This window comes from Pseudopodoces humilis, chromosome 29 (assembly GCF_049639895.1).
Source record: "Pseudopodoces humilis isolate 2021_Gansu_Grassland_sample_001 chromosome 29, ASM4963989v1, whole genome shotgun sequence".
In the NCBI taxonomy this organism is placed as follows: Eukaryota; Metazoa; Chordata; class Aves; order Passeriformes; family Paridae; genus Pseudopodoces; species Pseudopodoces humilis.
The window spans coordinates 3,434,078-3,450,986 of record NC_142228.1 but is presented as its reverse complement, the minus strand read 5'-3'; the positions used below and the strand labels follow the sequence as shown (position 1 = coordinate 3,450,986).

The following is a 16,909-nucleotide window of genomic DNA, read 5'->3' as shown; positions in this document are numbered from 1 at the left end:
CACTGGAAGGCTGCTGGAAGATTTCCCCAGAGCTTTTTCTTCTCTCCATACATTAAATAACCCCAGCTCTCTCACACAGGGGAGGTACTCCAGCCTCCTGAGCATGTCTGTGGCCCTCCTTGGATCAGGAGGTCCATGGTCCGTCTCTGCAGGTCCCTGTGCTCCTTTTGCTTGGGGTCCCAGAGCTGAATACCATTCTGCAGGTGGGGTCTCGGGAGAAGGGAGTTTATGGGTAGAATTATCCCCCTTGACTTGCTGACCATGCTGCTTTTGATGCAGCCCAGGATACAATTGCTTTCTGGGCTGTGAGTGGACACTGACAGGACATACTGAGTTTTTCATGCACCAGACACCCTCCTCTGCAGGGCTGCTCTCAATCCACGCACTGTCCAGCCTTGGGATTGCCCTCAGCCATGTGCAGGACCCTGTAACTGGCCTCGCTGGACTTTCTGAGGTTTGCCCCAGCCCACTTCTGTCCTCTCAAGGTTCCTCTGTGTGGCATCCCTTCCCTCTAGAGCACCACAGCACTCACCTTGGGAAGCAGCACCTCTGCCTGGCAGTCACCTCACCTAAAGCAAGGACTGGCAAGTCAGGCTGAGCTGAAACTTATCCATGGAGCTGCAGGAGCTCTCTGTCTAAAGAGACAAAAGAGTCACCCCCACAGGAGCTGCTTTCCTTAATCCTCCCCTCCCACCCTTGTGGCTGGCTGGACATGTAAGTCTCCATCAAGCCAGGTGATCTGTGCACTAAAAAATAAGGACAAGGGAGGTGGCTGTCTCAGCTCCCATCAGAGTCAAGAAGTCTGGAGAGGGAATGTGCTCACCCTAAAGGAACATCACTGTGTCCTCCTTAGGCTCCATGGACAGCTCAGTCTCCACCAAATTTCTTTCCAAGTCCTAGTCTTCCCTTACATTATATTATTACAAAGATCTCTGCACCACAGTCCTTTTTGAAACTTTTCAGTCAGATAAATGGCATGAGTTAAAAATCACAGAGACAGTGCCTCAAGTGTTAGAAAAATAATGTTGTATATTCCAGTGAATTTGGAGACACTGTGGGGAAGTTCTAAGAGAGGATGACAACTGCTCACCTGCACCCACAGCCCAAGATGACTGAGCCATTTCACTGATGGGAAGTTACTACCTCTATTTGGCTGCTGAAACAAAAATCTGACTTCTTACAAGAAAAAGCCACATGCAAAATAAACCACAACTTTTTTATTTTCCCCTAAAAACTGGTAAATTATTCCCAAGATGGAATTGCAGAGAACTGTAGAAACAAGAACTTTCTGCACATTTCTATTGCTTCTGGTGGATACTCTGCAGGGATAATGTAACTTTTTCCCATCACAGTTTGCTCCTTAATGTCTGTGAATAATTCCATTTTAAACCCTTATACACATATCCTATTTTCTGCTTGAAAATTGCAGATTTTTTCTACAGATCCAAAAAGGAAAGCCACTTTTGGTATCAAATCATGTTTTCTAACAATCCACAGTTAATACTGTGTATTCTTTGTTCTCATTTCCCATAAACAATAGTATTTTCACAGAAGCTTGGGGGAGAGAAAAAGCAATTTGCTTTCAACTCTAATCCAATCTTTCTCTTTTGCCTCAGTAATCTCTCTATCATAAAACTAAGATTGAGTTCCAGCAAAAACTTGAAATACAGAAATGCTGAGACATTTGACAAATGACTCGTGCCTGCCTTCCCTCAGACCTCTCCCAACACATGGGGAGTGTCTCTGAAGCTGAGTGTTAAAATTCTATATTAAAAGTGACAACCGAGCATTTTCAGGTCATTTTCTCCTTCACAGTATAATCACTGTCACTGGCAGCACGTGGAATTACTCATCCTTCCAGTATTTTTGGCAGAAAGAGCAAACACCTTCAGCAAATTCCTGTTTCTGTGATCCATCTTCACACAAGCTACGAGGTGCCATTCCCAAGTTACAAGATAAAACAGCACAGCTCTACTCAGAGGAGCAGGGGATGCAAACCTACCTCCAACAAAAGGATCCAACAACCTTCCCTCATAGGATTCCTGATGCCTTTGTTAAGGGAAACTATGGGATTCAAGAAGAAAGCAAAATCTCAAATCACCTTGCACTTCTGGTCATTCAGAAGTGAATAACAATAATATAATTAGCAAAACTAGATTTGTCACTGTGGGGCTAATTAAAGAGTTCTTGTAGTGCTTCACGTCATGTGGATCAGGACCACGTGCAGATGCAGGAACCTTATGATAATTGGAGCAGAACTAAAATGGGAATGTTCATGGCAGTGTAGTTACTTCCCCCCCTTTGCAAGATGAAAAAATGCATATTATACTCTCCCAACCACAGACTTTCTGCCCTGGAGCTTGTGTTCAACTGTGCTTTAAAATAAAAATTTAGTCATTGCTACAGGATTGTTGTATTAGTAAAGCCCTCAGGGCACTAATTATTCCAAAACACTTCTCTGCTCCTTTACAAAGTGAATTTTCCTGGTTATACAATAAAAAGTTGGTCTACACATACACAAAGGGGCACACATGCCCAGCAGCAGGCAGAGAAACCACAGTAAGCTAACCAGAGAAATGGACACTGAGCCACCTCTCCCAAGGGCTCTCCCAGGAGATGCAGCAGGCACAGGGCTGGGTGTGATACCTGCTCCAGTGAGTCTGGGAACAGCTCCTGGGTCAGCCTGAGGCTGAGGCAGAGTTAATGCCCAGGAGATAAAGGACCCATCATGGAATGAAAGGAGAAAAGCATCTCAGATGGCTCCTAGGGATGTTATGGGGAGGAACCACACTTGTCTGGCCGTGCCCTGCTGCTGCTCAGTGCAGTCAGGATTCCCTGTCTGGGTCAGGGCTCTCTGTTGTGTGTCCTGTGTGTGTGTGCTGCAGCTGGAGTCACAGGGCCCATGTGTCCATGGTGCCAGGTGCCATGGCCCCTGCTTGGCCACCTGGGCACACATGAGCTCATCCTGAGCCCCTGTAAACCAGCATGCCCCAGTCCTTCCAGCTTTGCAGGCCCTCTTCCCTAAGCCTGGAGCACTGCATGGGCTTTTTGTGACCCAGGTGCAGGACCTAGCATTTGGCCTCGTTGAGCCTTCTACCACTGGCCTTGCCCCACGGATCCAGCCTGTCCAGACCCCTCTGCAGAGCCATCCCACCCTCCCAAAACTCCCATCCAAGCTGGTGCCTGCCAACTTACTAAGAGTGCACTCAGCCTCCCAGTCCAGATCATTGATGAAAGGCACTAAAAAGGACCCCAGTACTGAGCCCTGGGGAACACCAATTGTGATGGGCCACCAGCTGGATTTTAACTCCCTTCCCCACCACACTTAGCACTCAGCTGCCCAGACTGGTTTTTACCCAGTGGAGAGTGTGCCCATGCAGGCCATTGTCTCCAGGAGCAGCCAGTGTCTCCAGGAGAGCACCGTGGAAAACTGAGTCAAAGGCTTTACTAATCCAGGTAGATGATATCCACAGTCTGTCCCTCACCCACCCACCCATCTTGTCACAGGAGACCAGACTGGCCAAGCAGGACCTGCCTTTCCTAAACCCATGCTGGCCAGCCTGATCAGGTTTTCCTGTACCTACCAGATGATGGCACTCAGGATGATCTGTTCCCTTCCTGGCACCAAGGTCATACTGTCAGGCCTAGAGTTCCCCAAACCCTTCTTCTGGCCCTCCTTGCAAGTGGGAATCATATTTGCTAACCTCCAGTCAGCTGGAACCTCCCCAGTTAGCCAGGACTGCTGATAAATGACTGCAAGTGGCCTGCTGAGTGTTAGCACTCGCTTGGCACCACTGTGTGGATCCCAATCAGCCCCAGGCTTTTGTGTGCCTCAGTTGTGTAGAGGTCACTGCCCAATTTCCCTTGGATCATGTGGCTTCAGTCTGCTCTCCATCCCCCTCCTCCAGCTCAGGCAGATCAGTACCCCCAAGAACAACTGGTATGAATTGCAGCATCTTTTCAGGTTCTGAGCAGGATATGTGGGAGCCCTCACCAGGCATAAAAAGGGCTCAAAAACATCGGTGTTAACAGCAGAGACTGCAGGAATGAGGCCTGTCCATCTCTCAACAAAGGGTTGCAGAGCACTGCACTGTGCCTCACAGCCCTCACAGGCTCTGTGCATCAACCCCAGCAGCAGGGATTAACCAGCACAGCTCACTGTCAGGAATCAGAGCCGCTGTCACCTCCAGCAGCCCCAGCCCAGCACCCTCCTGGAAAGCTTTTGTGAGTCCAGACTGAACCCCTGATGATGCAGGGGCTCTGCCCAGGCTGGGGGATGTGAATGCCACTTTCTCCTTTCCAGGTTCAACCAGCAGCAAAGCCGAGAACTTAGATACTTGCCTAGGATTTCAGCTTCAGATTTACAAATTTGTAAGCTGTGAGAAAGGACAGGGTAGTCACAACATGCCCTAAAATCTTGGAAAATTGTCCCAGTCAAGTCTGAACATAGTTCAGTGGAAATTGATGGGTACAAGGAAGGGAAATACCAACTTTAATTAGGAAATCAGTGGCTTACAGTTTGTGAAAGAATGTGTAAAGCAGACTAACAATACAAATGGTGCAGAACTATGGGTACAGAAAACTCAAAATTAAGCCTTGCTGTCTTTAATACTATGTTGCAACTTAGCAGTCAGCCCAGAGCTAACCCCAAAGCAAGGCACCACTGCAGATCACTCATCTCTGCCAGAATGAGCCCAAAACTCCAGGATCAGCCTGGACACAGCTGTCACATGCCCTGGTGCCTGGAGACATGTGGCTATCCCAGCCAGACACTGGAGCTGCCTGTACAAAGTAACACAGAGGTGCTACTGATCCTAAGTGCCTCAGTGTGTTCCTGCCCATTGCCTCTGATGGGGGACCAGTGACTGCAGCCCTTGCTGGCACACACAGCCCCTTCAGTGCCCAGAGGGGTCATTGCCCCTGTGAGTAGAGCCCATGAGGGGGCCCATTCAGGCCCCAGGGGAGTGAAGAGTGCAGCCCCTGTCAGAATCCCACTGCAGGGCAGTGTCCAGGGATGTAAAAGGAGCATGTCAGCTCGTTTGGGGATATCTGATCAAAGGAGCCATGAAAGACATAGAGATGAACCAGACATGATGAGGAAGGCTGTGATGAGAACAAATCTGATCAGTCACAAAAATGGGTAAGGCTGTGTGAGGCTGAGAACATTTATTTTTACAGTAGGGAAGTATGGGAGACATCTCATAAATCCTGACCAATTAGCATTAACAAGGCAAGTAACCAGAAACAAATGGCATCACTCACACCAGCTGACGAGCTCTCAAGAAGCTGTAGGCAGCCCAGGACTTTGCAACTGATAAGGATGCAAAGCTCAGTGTCCAGGATGTTGGATGAAGACAGTGGGATGGCAGCTGCTGAGGAACTATGCTGGGACAGGGAGCAGCCAGGAGGGGTTAGACAGAAAAGGGTTATGAGAGCCTGGTTGGGTGTAAACCTGTGAGAGCAGTCAGTCCTGGTCTGGCTGAGCTCTAGACTTGAGCACCACAGTCCTGGCTTATTTAATCTTTCTGTAACACTCTGTGCAACCTCCCAGGGTCCCTCTGTGGTCTGCAAGGACCAAGTGGGCAGCTGGCATACTGAGGCCAACTCCTGAAATCAGACAGGGAGAGAGGGAGAGCAGAGACCCAGCCTGTGGTAGCAGCTCTTGGAGCCAGTGGGAACTCACCCTACAGCCACTGGGGCAGGAATACTTTGTGCCCACAAGAGCAGCTGCTGGGGGAGCAAGCCTGAGCAAGGAGAGTCAGGGGCTCCATGCCAGCTGGAGGACAGCAGGTGTGCTGATTCTGGAGGAAGCAACTGTATATCCCACAAACCAGGTGTACACATTTATCCAGCAGCAGTAATTCCAAGTAGGGGACTCCAGGTATGGGCAGGGTTATCAGGAGGGCAAGGGATCCGTGTTGGTACTTGGAGATACCTGCAAGTGTGGTGTGCCTTTGGGATAAGCCATTTGAGTGTTGCTTTGGTGTGTCAAGCTGGAGCAGCTGGCAAGGAGGGGATGGGTCAGGATGCTGTGGTCCATGCTGGAGTGCTGGGTGGACAGAGGGGTCATACTCAAGTGCTCAAAGGATTCCCAAGTGTGCACATCCTTGTGAACCCTGAGGGTGTCACACGAGTCTGCCAGCCCCATCATGCACGGTGCCTGTGTGTCACCTGTGTCCTGTGTGTGGGTGCTAACAGCCATGCCAGTATCATCTGTGTGTCACTGTCCACGTGTCTGCGTGTGACACAGCTCACCATCAGGGCTGCCTTACCCTGCAAACAGGAAGGAACAGCTGTGTCCTCAGCTTGGACAGAAACACTGGCTACAAGACCCCCAGGCTGGGATGTCAGTGGCCACACAGGAGGGTCCTGGGCCACAGCTGCTGCTTTTCACATGGCTTAACAAAATCATTAACCTCTAAAGGAACAGAGACACCTGCCCCAATGCAGAGGGGCACAGCATTGGCTCAGGTATGCCTGCAAACACTCTGCTAGCCCTGAGCACTGCAATGCCAGCCCTGGGGTAACAATGCCTGTACTCAGGATCACACAACCTTGCAGCCTGGGGGCCAGGTCACCAAAACCAGATATATTCTATTGAGATTTCAGCCTGCTGTCACCCAAACATGCACCTTTTCTGGCTCTACTGCAAAGAAAGGGGCATGGGGCATGTGTGAATTTATTGTGCTGGAAAGTCTTAACTGCACTCAGAAGACAGTGATCCCATATACAGATTCAGATGACAGAAGCTCATTTAAACCTGTCATATATTTAAGCCAAACATCATACAGAGGCAACTTTTCAAAAGTCCTGAGTGAGTTACACATCCAGACAGTGAGTCCAAGGCCTGGGAACTCTGCTTAGTGTCAGTCCTCTGTGGGATGCAAACACTTCTTTCAGAAGAGCTGAAGATGGCAGTTCTCAAAAAATACTTGTTCTCATTTACAATCACAACCCATTGCAGTCATCAAAGTTTATACAGGTACAGCAACAACCTAACTGGGCTGGTTAGCCTGCCTGCCTGACAGAAGGGTGCTGCAGACCACAACATCTGGGGAAGCTCTGAAGCTCTAAATACTCAGCTGAAGTAACTAAAGCAGCACTACTGACTGCCCCCATGGTACTGGCCCACAAGGAACTGGGTCTGTATCTCAGAGTATGTCAGCCTACTCTCACAGAAAACAAGCTCTTGGGAAGAGGAAGGAAGCTGCACCTAACTTACAGGCAGCAAAGACACAGTCCAGGAAACCCACATGTGTCTCAAACCACGTTGCTTTCATGACTACTCCCGAAGTCCCACTTCAGCTGGCTGTGCTTACACTAACTGCAAGGACTATGTCCAGTTCCATCTGCAGTCCCACTCTATTTTTCCTGCCTGGAAAGCCAGCACATTGCCATTCTGTCTCCAGTATGTATGGGCAAAGAGTCAGGAGAGTGGGACATCTAGACTTCACCAAGACTGATCCTTCAGCTACTCTGACTATAGCATGGCATAAACCAAAAATACATGGACTGCTGCTGCTCTGAATGGTAAAGAGTAGGTCTTTATCTGCCTGAAGTGCCTTTTAATACAATTTTCTAGTCCTAACTTACATCACAGTAGGAATGTCTCTCCAGAAGTACTGCTATAATAAACTTTGCTGCTCTGTGGACTTCACAACCTGCAACCCACTTTAGGCTGTGGAAGTGGGTCAAGGGAAGCATGTGGATACATTTCCTGCCACTGTGAGATGATGAAATTGCAATCTGCTTGACAAGGGTAGAGGTACTGCCCCCCAGGGCAGACCAGGCAGCTTGGATATTCTGTGTGTAGTCAGGGGGAACACCCTGAACACAAGCACCACCTCATGGGATCAATAAAAGAAAACCACCCTGATTCGAGGTAAGCACAATGAAGGCAATAGCTGAAATCTTCCTTTAGACTAAAGCTGTGACTTGCACTGCCTCACACAATGATGCACCACCCAGCTCTCCTCAGCACAAGCTTAGATGTAGTGGGCATGTAGCCAAGGCAAAAGGGGACGCAGTCTGATTGTCACCCTTTTCCCTACAGGCTGGCAAAGCAGCGTTCTCCCTCATCCCTGCCACAGCACAAGGAGCATGGAACCCTGGAAGGGTTGGACTAGATTCAGCTGAAGGTACTGACACATCAGCCTGGTACCAGACACAAGAGAGGGCAGAGTCTCCAAGAAATCTGTATTCAGCACCCTAAGATGGATCTTCTCCCACAGCCACCAAGACCTAGAAAGAGACTTATGCTCTTCGCTTTGCCTGTGTCATCATGAGGAAAAACAGGAAGGGTGACTTCCAGTACCATGGAAGAATCAAAACAGCATTAGGACCTGTTTCCTCCTGCCACATCTCTCAGGGAAGAAGACATTACACCCCCAGCTGCTTTGCCAGCAGCTCACACACAAACACCATGCAAAAAGGAAGACGGGCAATTCCACAGTCACAATCCTTTGAGGGGCTTGTGCCTTCCTTTCCCCAAATGCAGGTGATGTTGAGATTCAGGTGGCAGTAAGAGGGATGACTCCTAAACTGGGGATGCACACAGGGAGATACAGGGGAAAAGGATCCCTTTTCTCACCCTTTTTGTAGGGAGATGGGGAAGCATCAAGGGGCAGGGCTCCCCTCTTTCATGGGAAGGCATGGGAGCTCACACAAACAGGGCCCAGCCCAGCCCAACTTAGGAGGCCTTAAGCCACAATGTCCTTCAGAGCTGCAGGCAGCTCGGGGAAGATGAAGTGGTAGCCGCTCTCCAGAGTGCGTTTGGGCAGCACCCTCTGTCCCTCCAGCAGCATGACCGCCCGCTCTGCCCCAAAGACAGCCCGCACAGCCCAGGCAGGCACCGGCAACAGGGCCGGGCGCCCCAGGGCTGCCGCCAGCTCCTGAGCAAAGGTGCCATTGGAGGTGCCAGGGGAGGATGGGGCAACACCATTGAGGATGCCTTGCACAGACTCTTTCTCCAGGGCATGACACACAATCCCAGACAGGTCCTGAATGTGGATCCATGGGAAGGGCTGGAGTCCAGAGCCCATAGGGCCTCCAAGTCCCAGACGGAAAGGCAAGAGCATCTGAGAGATTGCACCACCATCTCGACCCAGCACTACACCTGTGGGGAGAAGAGAGTGAGATCAGGTACCCCTGCCCAAAGGGAAAAAGCCCCCTACACACCCAGACCTACAAGCAGGAGAATCCTTAGAGGGCTGGACTAGAACAGGACCCCCAACAAGGAGAGACAGAAGAACTGATGCCCCTTACCCATCTCTTCCCACTCTTGCCCCAGCAGTAAAGCAGAGTCACCATTAATAAGCATGATGCCCCATCTCACCTGATCTCACCACAACACCACGAGTTGGGCTCCCAGGGATGAGAGCTGCAGCCTCCCACGAGCTCACCAGGCGTGAGAAGAAGTCAAAATCCCCTCCTGGACTGTCTTCAGTGTACTCAGCTGTGGGGCTGGGGCGGTAATAACCTGCAGGGTAACAGCAGAAAGGGGGTCAGAGTTGAATGATGACACCAAGCCCCCCCTTCCCCATCAGACCATCTTCTCTGCCTCCAGGAACCCAGAACTCCTGTGAGGAAAGGACGAGAGAACTGGGAAACTTGTTCAGCCTGGAAAACAGACATTATTGCAACCATCCAGTGCCTGAAGGGAGCCTACAAGAAAGCTGGAGAGAGATTACAAGTGCCTGGAGTGCCAGGACAAGGGGGAATTGCTTCAAATTGAAAATCAGTTTAGATTGGCCATTAGCAAGAAACTCTACCCTGTGAGGGTGGGAGGCCATGGCACAGGGTGCCCAGAGAAGCTGTGGCTGCCCCTGGGTCCCTGGAAGTGTCCAAGGCCAGGTTGGATGGGGCTTGGAGCAGCCTGGGACAGTGGAAGGTGTCCCTGCCATAGCAGGGGTGGCACTGGATGGGCTTTAAGGCTCCTCCCAACCCAAACCATTCTGGGATTCTGTGAGCTCAATCACTCCACCAGGGACATCCTCACATGAACAGCACAGGGTCTCTGATGGCAATGCTGACAAGTTTTTGAACTACCAATGTGCTCTACAGGTTTAGCAGGATGCACTAACACTGAGGCAGCCCCAAACAGGCCTGCAAGCAACACACTGAGCTGGCTGGAAAGTGTCTGCTTTAATACTGGGCATCACGGAGGATAAACCATGGCAGCTTTAAAGGCTGCAGCAAGCAGTTGGAGATAATGCAGAGGGCTCCAGCTGAGGCCTTACTTACACAAATTAATTCTATGGGATGCCTGAAGGCTTTCACAGCAAAGCTCACACAGAAAAGCTTCTGCCCTAATGACACCAAGACAAAGCATAGAGACCCAAATTGCATAGAGACCCAAATTCCTCTCCAGCAGTACTAAAGCTTATCAAGGCTTGTCTGAACACAGCGACATTGATTGCAGTAAAGCTGACATTTCAAGGCAAGACATGTGCTCCCGAGGAACTGTGTTTCTGTCTGCAGGTAAAGCCTCTCCAGGTCAGCATGAGTGGTGTTTTGGTCAGGCCCAACCAATACCTACGCCAGTGACGAGGACCCAGGCACGGGGGGGCTGTTCAGCAGCAGCAATGGCTTTGGCCAAGGTCTTCGTGGTCTCCACCCGGCTGCTGGTGACCTCCCTGCAGAAGGCATCACCCCATCTGGGAAAGGGAGAACCAGGGATTAAACACCTCACAAGGACACCCCAGGAAACACTGCCACCAAGGGGGACCCCAGCTGTTGCCCTGAAAATTAAGCCTTCTGATAATGTTTTCATAGTTTTAGTTACTTTCCCATGAAAGTTCTGTAAACGTAAGTTTTTTATCACATTCCTTCTAAGAAATGTCTTTTGATGGACATTTCACATGACCAGTGTGCTTGGGAAGGTGGAAACTTAATTATCCAATCCCTGGTCATTGTCAAGAATCTATAAATACTGGAGTCAGGGAATAAAAGACAGTTTTTTTGTTCTAACACTGAGGGTGGTCATGTGAATCATTTCATGTCCTCTATTGACACCCAGCCAACACCAGCTCACAAGCACAGGAGAGGTCACAGGAACTCCCCTCACCGCAGGGCAAACGGAGGACAAGTCATCTTACAGCATAAATGCAGGGAAACACTGGAAGATGATGGCTCTTCACTTCCCCTAAAAGACTGTGGGGTTTGGATTGCCTTCGGACAAAGTCAACAAAGGATCTAGACAAAGGATCTGTTCCTCCTAGAAGTCAAACTTTGGTTCTGATTTTGCATTATCAAATGTAGGCATGGCACCCAACATCCTTTTGGAAATGTGGAACTAACTTTTCTAGCCTCCATCTGTAGATCCAGGAGGGAACCTTTCTTCCAAAGGTCTCTCAGAACCTACCAGGCCCACAGAAGTGTTCTGGATACTTGAAGATGCAAATGTCAATAGTTGGTTAACTCAAGAGCTTCCTGGTAATATTGTTTCCTCCCTTTCCACATTCTCTGACAACACAGGACTGTCCTGCCTCCACCTTGTCCCAACAGCACTACAGAACATCAAGTTACCTGCGGAAAGGGTTGAGGACATTTTCACCAGCCAAGTTGACCACAGCATCACACGGGGGCAGCCCGGAGCGGGACAGCTCTTCCTAGGCAGGAGTAACAGACACATCAACACATTAGGGCTCCCCTCTGCTCAAGCCTTCACTACAAATAAGCTGGGCAAGCTCCTAAGAATTTCAGCCAGTTTCTTCCTGACATTTGCAGACTACAAGCATGAACGGGGAAGGTTTTGCTCCTTGGAGCTACAGCAGTACCCATTTCAATGACTGTGACCCATGGAGCACCCAGCAGCCCAAAAGAACATCCACAGGAGCCAGACCTCCCTTGGCAGGCTCCCTCTATGCCATGGAAAGGCAGGGCACACGGGCTGGTTTCTCAGCCCAGCCACGTTCCCCCTCCTGTGACTGCTCTCATACCCAGCTGATCCGATCCTTGCCCCCTCGTCGCGACACATGGGTCACTTGGTGCCCTCGGCTCCGCAGCAGCTGGGTCAGGGCTCTGCCCACGAAGCCAGTCCCACCACCTGGTGAGAGAGTCAGACAGGCTGTCAGGGCTGTGTCCCTGGGCCGTCACCGCCCGGCAGCAGAGGCGCCCCGCGGCCCGAGCCTGGGGGTGCATCACCGCAGCCCCAGCAGCGCCGCCGGGCCCTGGCCCGCGCACCATAGCCAGCCCCATAACCGGGGGGAAGAGGCGGCCTGGCTCCAGCCCAGCGGGCAGAACCCGCAATCCAGGACCGCCTGATCCTTCTCCAAAACTCCGTTCCGCTCGCCACTCGCGCTCTCTCACGGCCCCGCTCCTTCCTCACGGCCCCGCTCCCTCCTCACGAACCCGCTCCCTCCTCACGAACCCGCTCCCTCACGAACCCGCTCCCTCCTCACGAACCCGCTCCCTCCTCACGAACCCGCTCCTTCCTCACGGCCCCGCTCCCTCCTCACGAACCCGCTCCCTCACGAACCCGCTCCCTCCTCACGGCCCCGCTCCCTCCTCATGAACCCGCTCCTTCCTCACGAACCCGCTCCTTCCTCACGAACCCGCTCCCTCCTCACGAACCCGCTCCTTCCTCACGAACCCGCTCCCTCACGAACCCACTCCGGCCTCACGGCCCGCACTCACCCACCACCACCCGCATTGCGGAGCTGCGCATGCGCCGAGCCGCGCCCCCCCGCGCATGCGCCCCCCGCTGCGCACGGCGCCCCCTAGCGGGGGGGAGGCCCTTGAGGGGCCAGCGGGCCCAGCGGCGCTGAGGGCTCGGCAATGGGCGGGAGAGAACGGACGGAGCGGGGCCGGGGACACGGGAACGGCCCGGGTCGAGGGGACACTCCGGGAACGGAACAGAGCGGGGCTGGGGACACGGGAACGGCCCGGGCCGAGGGGACACTCCGGGAACGGAACAGAGCGGGGCCGGGGACACGGGAACGGCCCGGGGGACACTCGGGGAACGGCCCGGGCCTGGCACCGCGCTGAGCAGGGCAGCAGCGCTGACACAGCACCCGAGGAGTTCCTCAGGGCGATTTACCAGGTCTGTAAAAGCGCAGGAGTGAATGCCCAGAGAAGCTGTGGCTGTCCCGTCTCTGGAAGTGCTCAAGGCCAGGTTGGACAGGGCTTGAGCAGCCTGGGATAGGGGAAGGTGTCCCTGCCCATGGCAGGGCGTGGAACGAGGTGAGCTTTAGGGTCCTTTCAACCCAAAGCGGTCAGAGATTCTACGATTCTGTTACTCTATTAAATATTTTAAATATTGCTAGTAGAAAACAATTGTGCAGTTGGGAATTAGGCAGGGGCTGTTCTCATTGACCCGGAGCCTCCCTTCTCTCTGACAGCTGCTTTCATGTCTCCTTGGGGCCATGGGAAAAGAAAATATTTCAAGGATGTAATTCTGCCACTGGGCTTGAAATACCTCTTCTGAGATGCAATGAAAAACATTGGAGATATAACTTCCCACCTAAAGGCAGCTGGAGCAGCCTTTGCTTCACACAGAGTTGTCTGTATTGTCAGCTCCTTTTACCTGTGTGAAGAACAGAGGGTGACAACAGCCTGCAGGCAAGATCTCCACACATTGGTGGCTCTTCTGGAGCAGCAACAAATGCTAGAGATATTTCTACCTACCTATCCAGCTTAGTCCACCTAATCATCTATCCTTGTCTGCAAGGACAAGGCTCTACATACAGCCATAGCCATTACACCACCTGTCCATCCCTCCATCCATACATCATCCTTCCCCCAGCCCCAGTCTGTCACTGAGTCACAGAATCCATAAGGTTGGAAAAGACCTCCAGGATCTTTGTGTTTGACTGAACACCACGATGTGAGCTAAATCTTTGCACCAAATGCCGTGTCTAGTCTCTTTCTGAGCACTTCCAGGAGTGGTGTCTCCCTTGCTTCACTGAGCAGCAGCAGCTCTCCTTATCCCTCTCACCACCAGCTCCATAAAAATGCCGTGTCCTGTGGTTAAGCAAGGGAGAAATGGGCTTTCTAGGAGGAGCCAGCTTGGAAATTTGAGACTTAAGAGTCATTTGCACAGGAAGATGCATCTCTGTACTTCACAGGATGAAAGGTGGAGATGAGCAGCTGTTTTCGGTGTGGCACATGCTGTTGGGTGGGTGTGAGCTGGAGCTGCTCTCCAAACACACTGTGGTCTGCTGAACCTCTTTTGGATCGGTCACGATGGTGACGTGAGTTGAAGTTGCTGAATGCACATTCTCCTTTGAACTCCTCCATAAAGGGCAGAAGGCTGTACCTCAGGACAGCCTAGTAGGTACTACAGTGTAAACTGTCCAAAAAAACAGAGTTGTAAGGGACTTTTGGATATGTCTCAAACCTGTATTTCCTCCCTCTCCCCCCACAAACCTCCATCTCATGTTTCACTTTCTTCCTAGAAAGACAAAATTAGAAATACTACAGACAAATAAATCTTCTAGTTCACTCTTGTCTGACTTAAATTAGCTGTGGATGTGTACAATGAGAATGCCTCCACCTGAACTGGCTGTGTTCCAATGCACAGAAATGAGGTACTGCAAGAGTCTGAGTTTTATGTTCTATTTTAGATGTTCAGTACACTTAGATACTCATCAAACTGTCTGATCCAATAGAATTAATTATAGCTTTAAAATGCTAGTATCTTTTGAATGGCTATAAGAGGCCTCTAAATTACAGGTCAGATGCATTGTAAATGTCTAATTATGGTTAATGAAACCAGACTTCCATCTGCTCTAGAAAAGGAATAAAGCTAGCCAGAGAAGAATAAGAAAAAAAGAGATACTTTTGTTCACAATAATGCAAAAGAAAATGTCAGAATTGTGTGTCACTGTGGTCAGCCATTAAACAGATGTGTGCTCTTGGCTTATGTAATTGACCTTATTTTTAAATTCTTACTTTTATTCTGGTTTTATGTGTAAGTGTAAATGATTTAAGTAATAGATGTAAACTTATTAAATAATTTAATGATAATCAACCATATTGTCCATTGAAGGATATCCTACATTCTATCAAAAATCGTTTAGTTGAAATAACAATGACTAGATTCTTGTACATTTGTTTATATTTCCTGCTTTTACTGACTGTCACTGTTAGAGCAGACGCAGCACAAAGCAGATCTGTAAGAAACTTTGTCCAAGCCTTTATTGTGCCCATACATAGCATTTTTATACCCTCCTGACCCCATAGTGCACCCCATCTCATTGCCCATCACCACACCAGCCCTCAAGTCCATTGGTGGAAGCACTGTTTGGAGAAAGTGTCCCCAAAAATCCAAAATACAGATAGATCTTGTTTTTCCATGGTGTTTTTTGCAGCACAGATGTTCTTTGTTTTCCTCTACCTTTATCTTCTTTCTCTTCTTCTCACAAACATACAAATCTTGCTGGCTTCTTCTCTTCTGTTAACTCTTTCATCTGACCCTCAGCCCACTGTGGGCCCTCTCCACAACTGACCATCTAGAAACACAAAAGACTCTTTAAAGCAAGTCCTGATGTCTTTTATTTTACATTCTAAGCATCTGTCCATACCAAATTGGACACTTAATATTCATTCTCAACCTCAGTAAACATGCTAAAATATCCCTTTCCTTTTTAACTGTTTTTTCAGAGACCCTTTTACCTCCCTGTTTCTGAGGGTGTAAATGAAAGGGTTTAGCATGGGAATAACAATAGTATAGAAAATTGAGATGGTGTTGCTTTTGTTGGGTGAAGATGTGGCTCCAGGCTGAGCATACATGAAGAAGACTGTCCCAAAGAACAAGCAGATTGTCATCATGTGAGAAGAGCAGGTGGAGAAGGCCTTGTGCCTGCTTTCAGCTGAAGGCATTTGGAAGATAGTGATGATTATATAACCATAGGAGATAAAAACCACCAAGGCAGTGCCCACAATTATTGATCCACACACAGCCAGCATTACGAGCTCATTGATGAGTGTGTTGGAACAGGAGGCTTGGATCACTGCAGCAACATCACAGAAGAAGTGGTTTATTTCCCTGTGCCCACAAAAGGACAAACTGAACGTGAAGCCTGTCTGGATGGTGCAGTTGATGCAGCCTGACAGGTAAGAACCCATCACCATGAGAACACAAAGCCTTCTGCTCATAATGACTTGATAGAGCAGTGGATTGCAGATGGCAGTGAAGCGATCATAAGCCATCACAGCAAGGAAGAAGGCTTCTGTTGTACCAAAAAGAGAGAAGAAGAACATTTGTGAAGCACAGCCATTGTAGGAAATGCTTCTTCTGCCCAGTAAGAATGCCAGTGCTGCCCTAGGAGTGATGACAGAGGAATAACAGATGTCCAAGGTGGACAAGTTCTCTAGGAAGAAGTACATTGGGGTGTGCAGGTTGGAGTCCATCCTGATGATGAGTATCATGCAGACATTTCCCACTACAGTGACAATGTACATGGAGGAGAAGAGAACAAAGAGAAGGAGTTGTGATCCTGGGTGGGATCTGAACCCAACCAAAACGAACTCACTTATCCTGGTGTGGTTTTCCATCTTTGCTTTCAGATGATGTTCCAAAAGGAAATTAGGATGCAGTAAATTTCAGGTAGTTTGCCTGGAGAAGCAATTATAGAAGAATAAGACAAACAATGAGATATATGAAATATAAGAAATATTAAATACAGAGTAACAGATGGAAAAAAATATAAAATTCATTAATATATCACATCTTCAGATTTTTTTCAATGATTACAGGGTAATTTGTAAACTAATAATCCTGTAATATTATCTTCAGTATAAAGAAACATTCTGCATGCAGCTTATCCAACAAATTTTAATTTAATAAACTTTAAAACCAAATAGAAACAGACATTTCATTCTACAGCTGAAGACCTCTTTCAACTGGGCAGAAAAAATCTCATACCAAGATTGCAACTAACTCACAAATGACTGCTCTACCCTAAGC

General features: G+C 49.5%; 2 protein-coding genes across 2 annotated transcripts; both read right to left on the bottom strand.

Annotated features, from left to right (window-relative positions):
- Positions 1–6,750: 6,750 nt before the first annotated feature.
- Positions 6,751–12,667, bottom strand: SDR39U1 (short chain dehydrogenase/reductase family 39U member 1). The gene is made up of 6 exons (XM_005533988.3): positions 12,637–12,667; positions 11,940–12,046; positions 11,527–11,609; positions 10,534–10,655; positions 9,335–9,478; positions 6,751–9,115 (listed from the first exon to the last, which is right to left on the bottom strand). The coding sequence occupies exons 1-6, from the start codon at positions 12,665–12,667 to the stop codon at positions 8,700–8,702; spliced, it is 903 nt and encodes a 300-aa protein (XP_005534045.2). The 3' UTR covers positions 6,751–8,699.
- A 2,900-nt stretch (positions 12,668–15,567) lies between these two features.
- Positions 15,568–16,503, bottom strand: LOC102113225 (olfactory receptor OR9H1-like). Its single transcript, XM_005533993.2, has one exon. It carries the CDS (start codon positions 16,495–16,497, stop codon positions 15,568–15,570), a length of 930 nt encoding a protein of 309 aa, XP_005534050.2. The 5' UTR covers positions 16,498–16,503.
- Positions 16,504–16,909: the final 406 nt, after the last annotated feature.

What these genes read in the sequence shown, in the direction of transcription:
- LOC102113225 (XM_005533993.2), bottom strand. Translation starts at nt 16,497, where the DNA reads ATGGAAAACCACACCAGGATAAGTGAGTTCGTTTTGGTTGGGTTCAGA.
- SDR39U1 (XM_005533988.3), bottom strand. Translation starts at nt 12,667, where the DNA reads ATGCGCAGCTCCGCAATGCGGGTGGTGGTGG. An exon ending in GCAAGGATCGGATCAGCTGG is followed by an intron (nt 11,610 to 11,939) that starts GTATGAGAGCAG and finishes ACTCCTGCCTAG; the next exon opens with GAAGAGCTGTCCCGCTCCGG. An exon ending in GGTCCTCGTCACTGGCGTAG is followed by an intron (nt 9,479 to 10,533) that starts GTATTGGTTGGG and finishes GTTACCCTGCAG; the next exon opens with GTTATTACCGCCCCAGCCCC.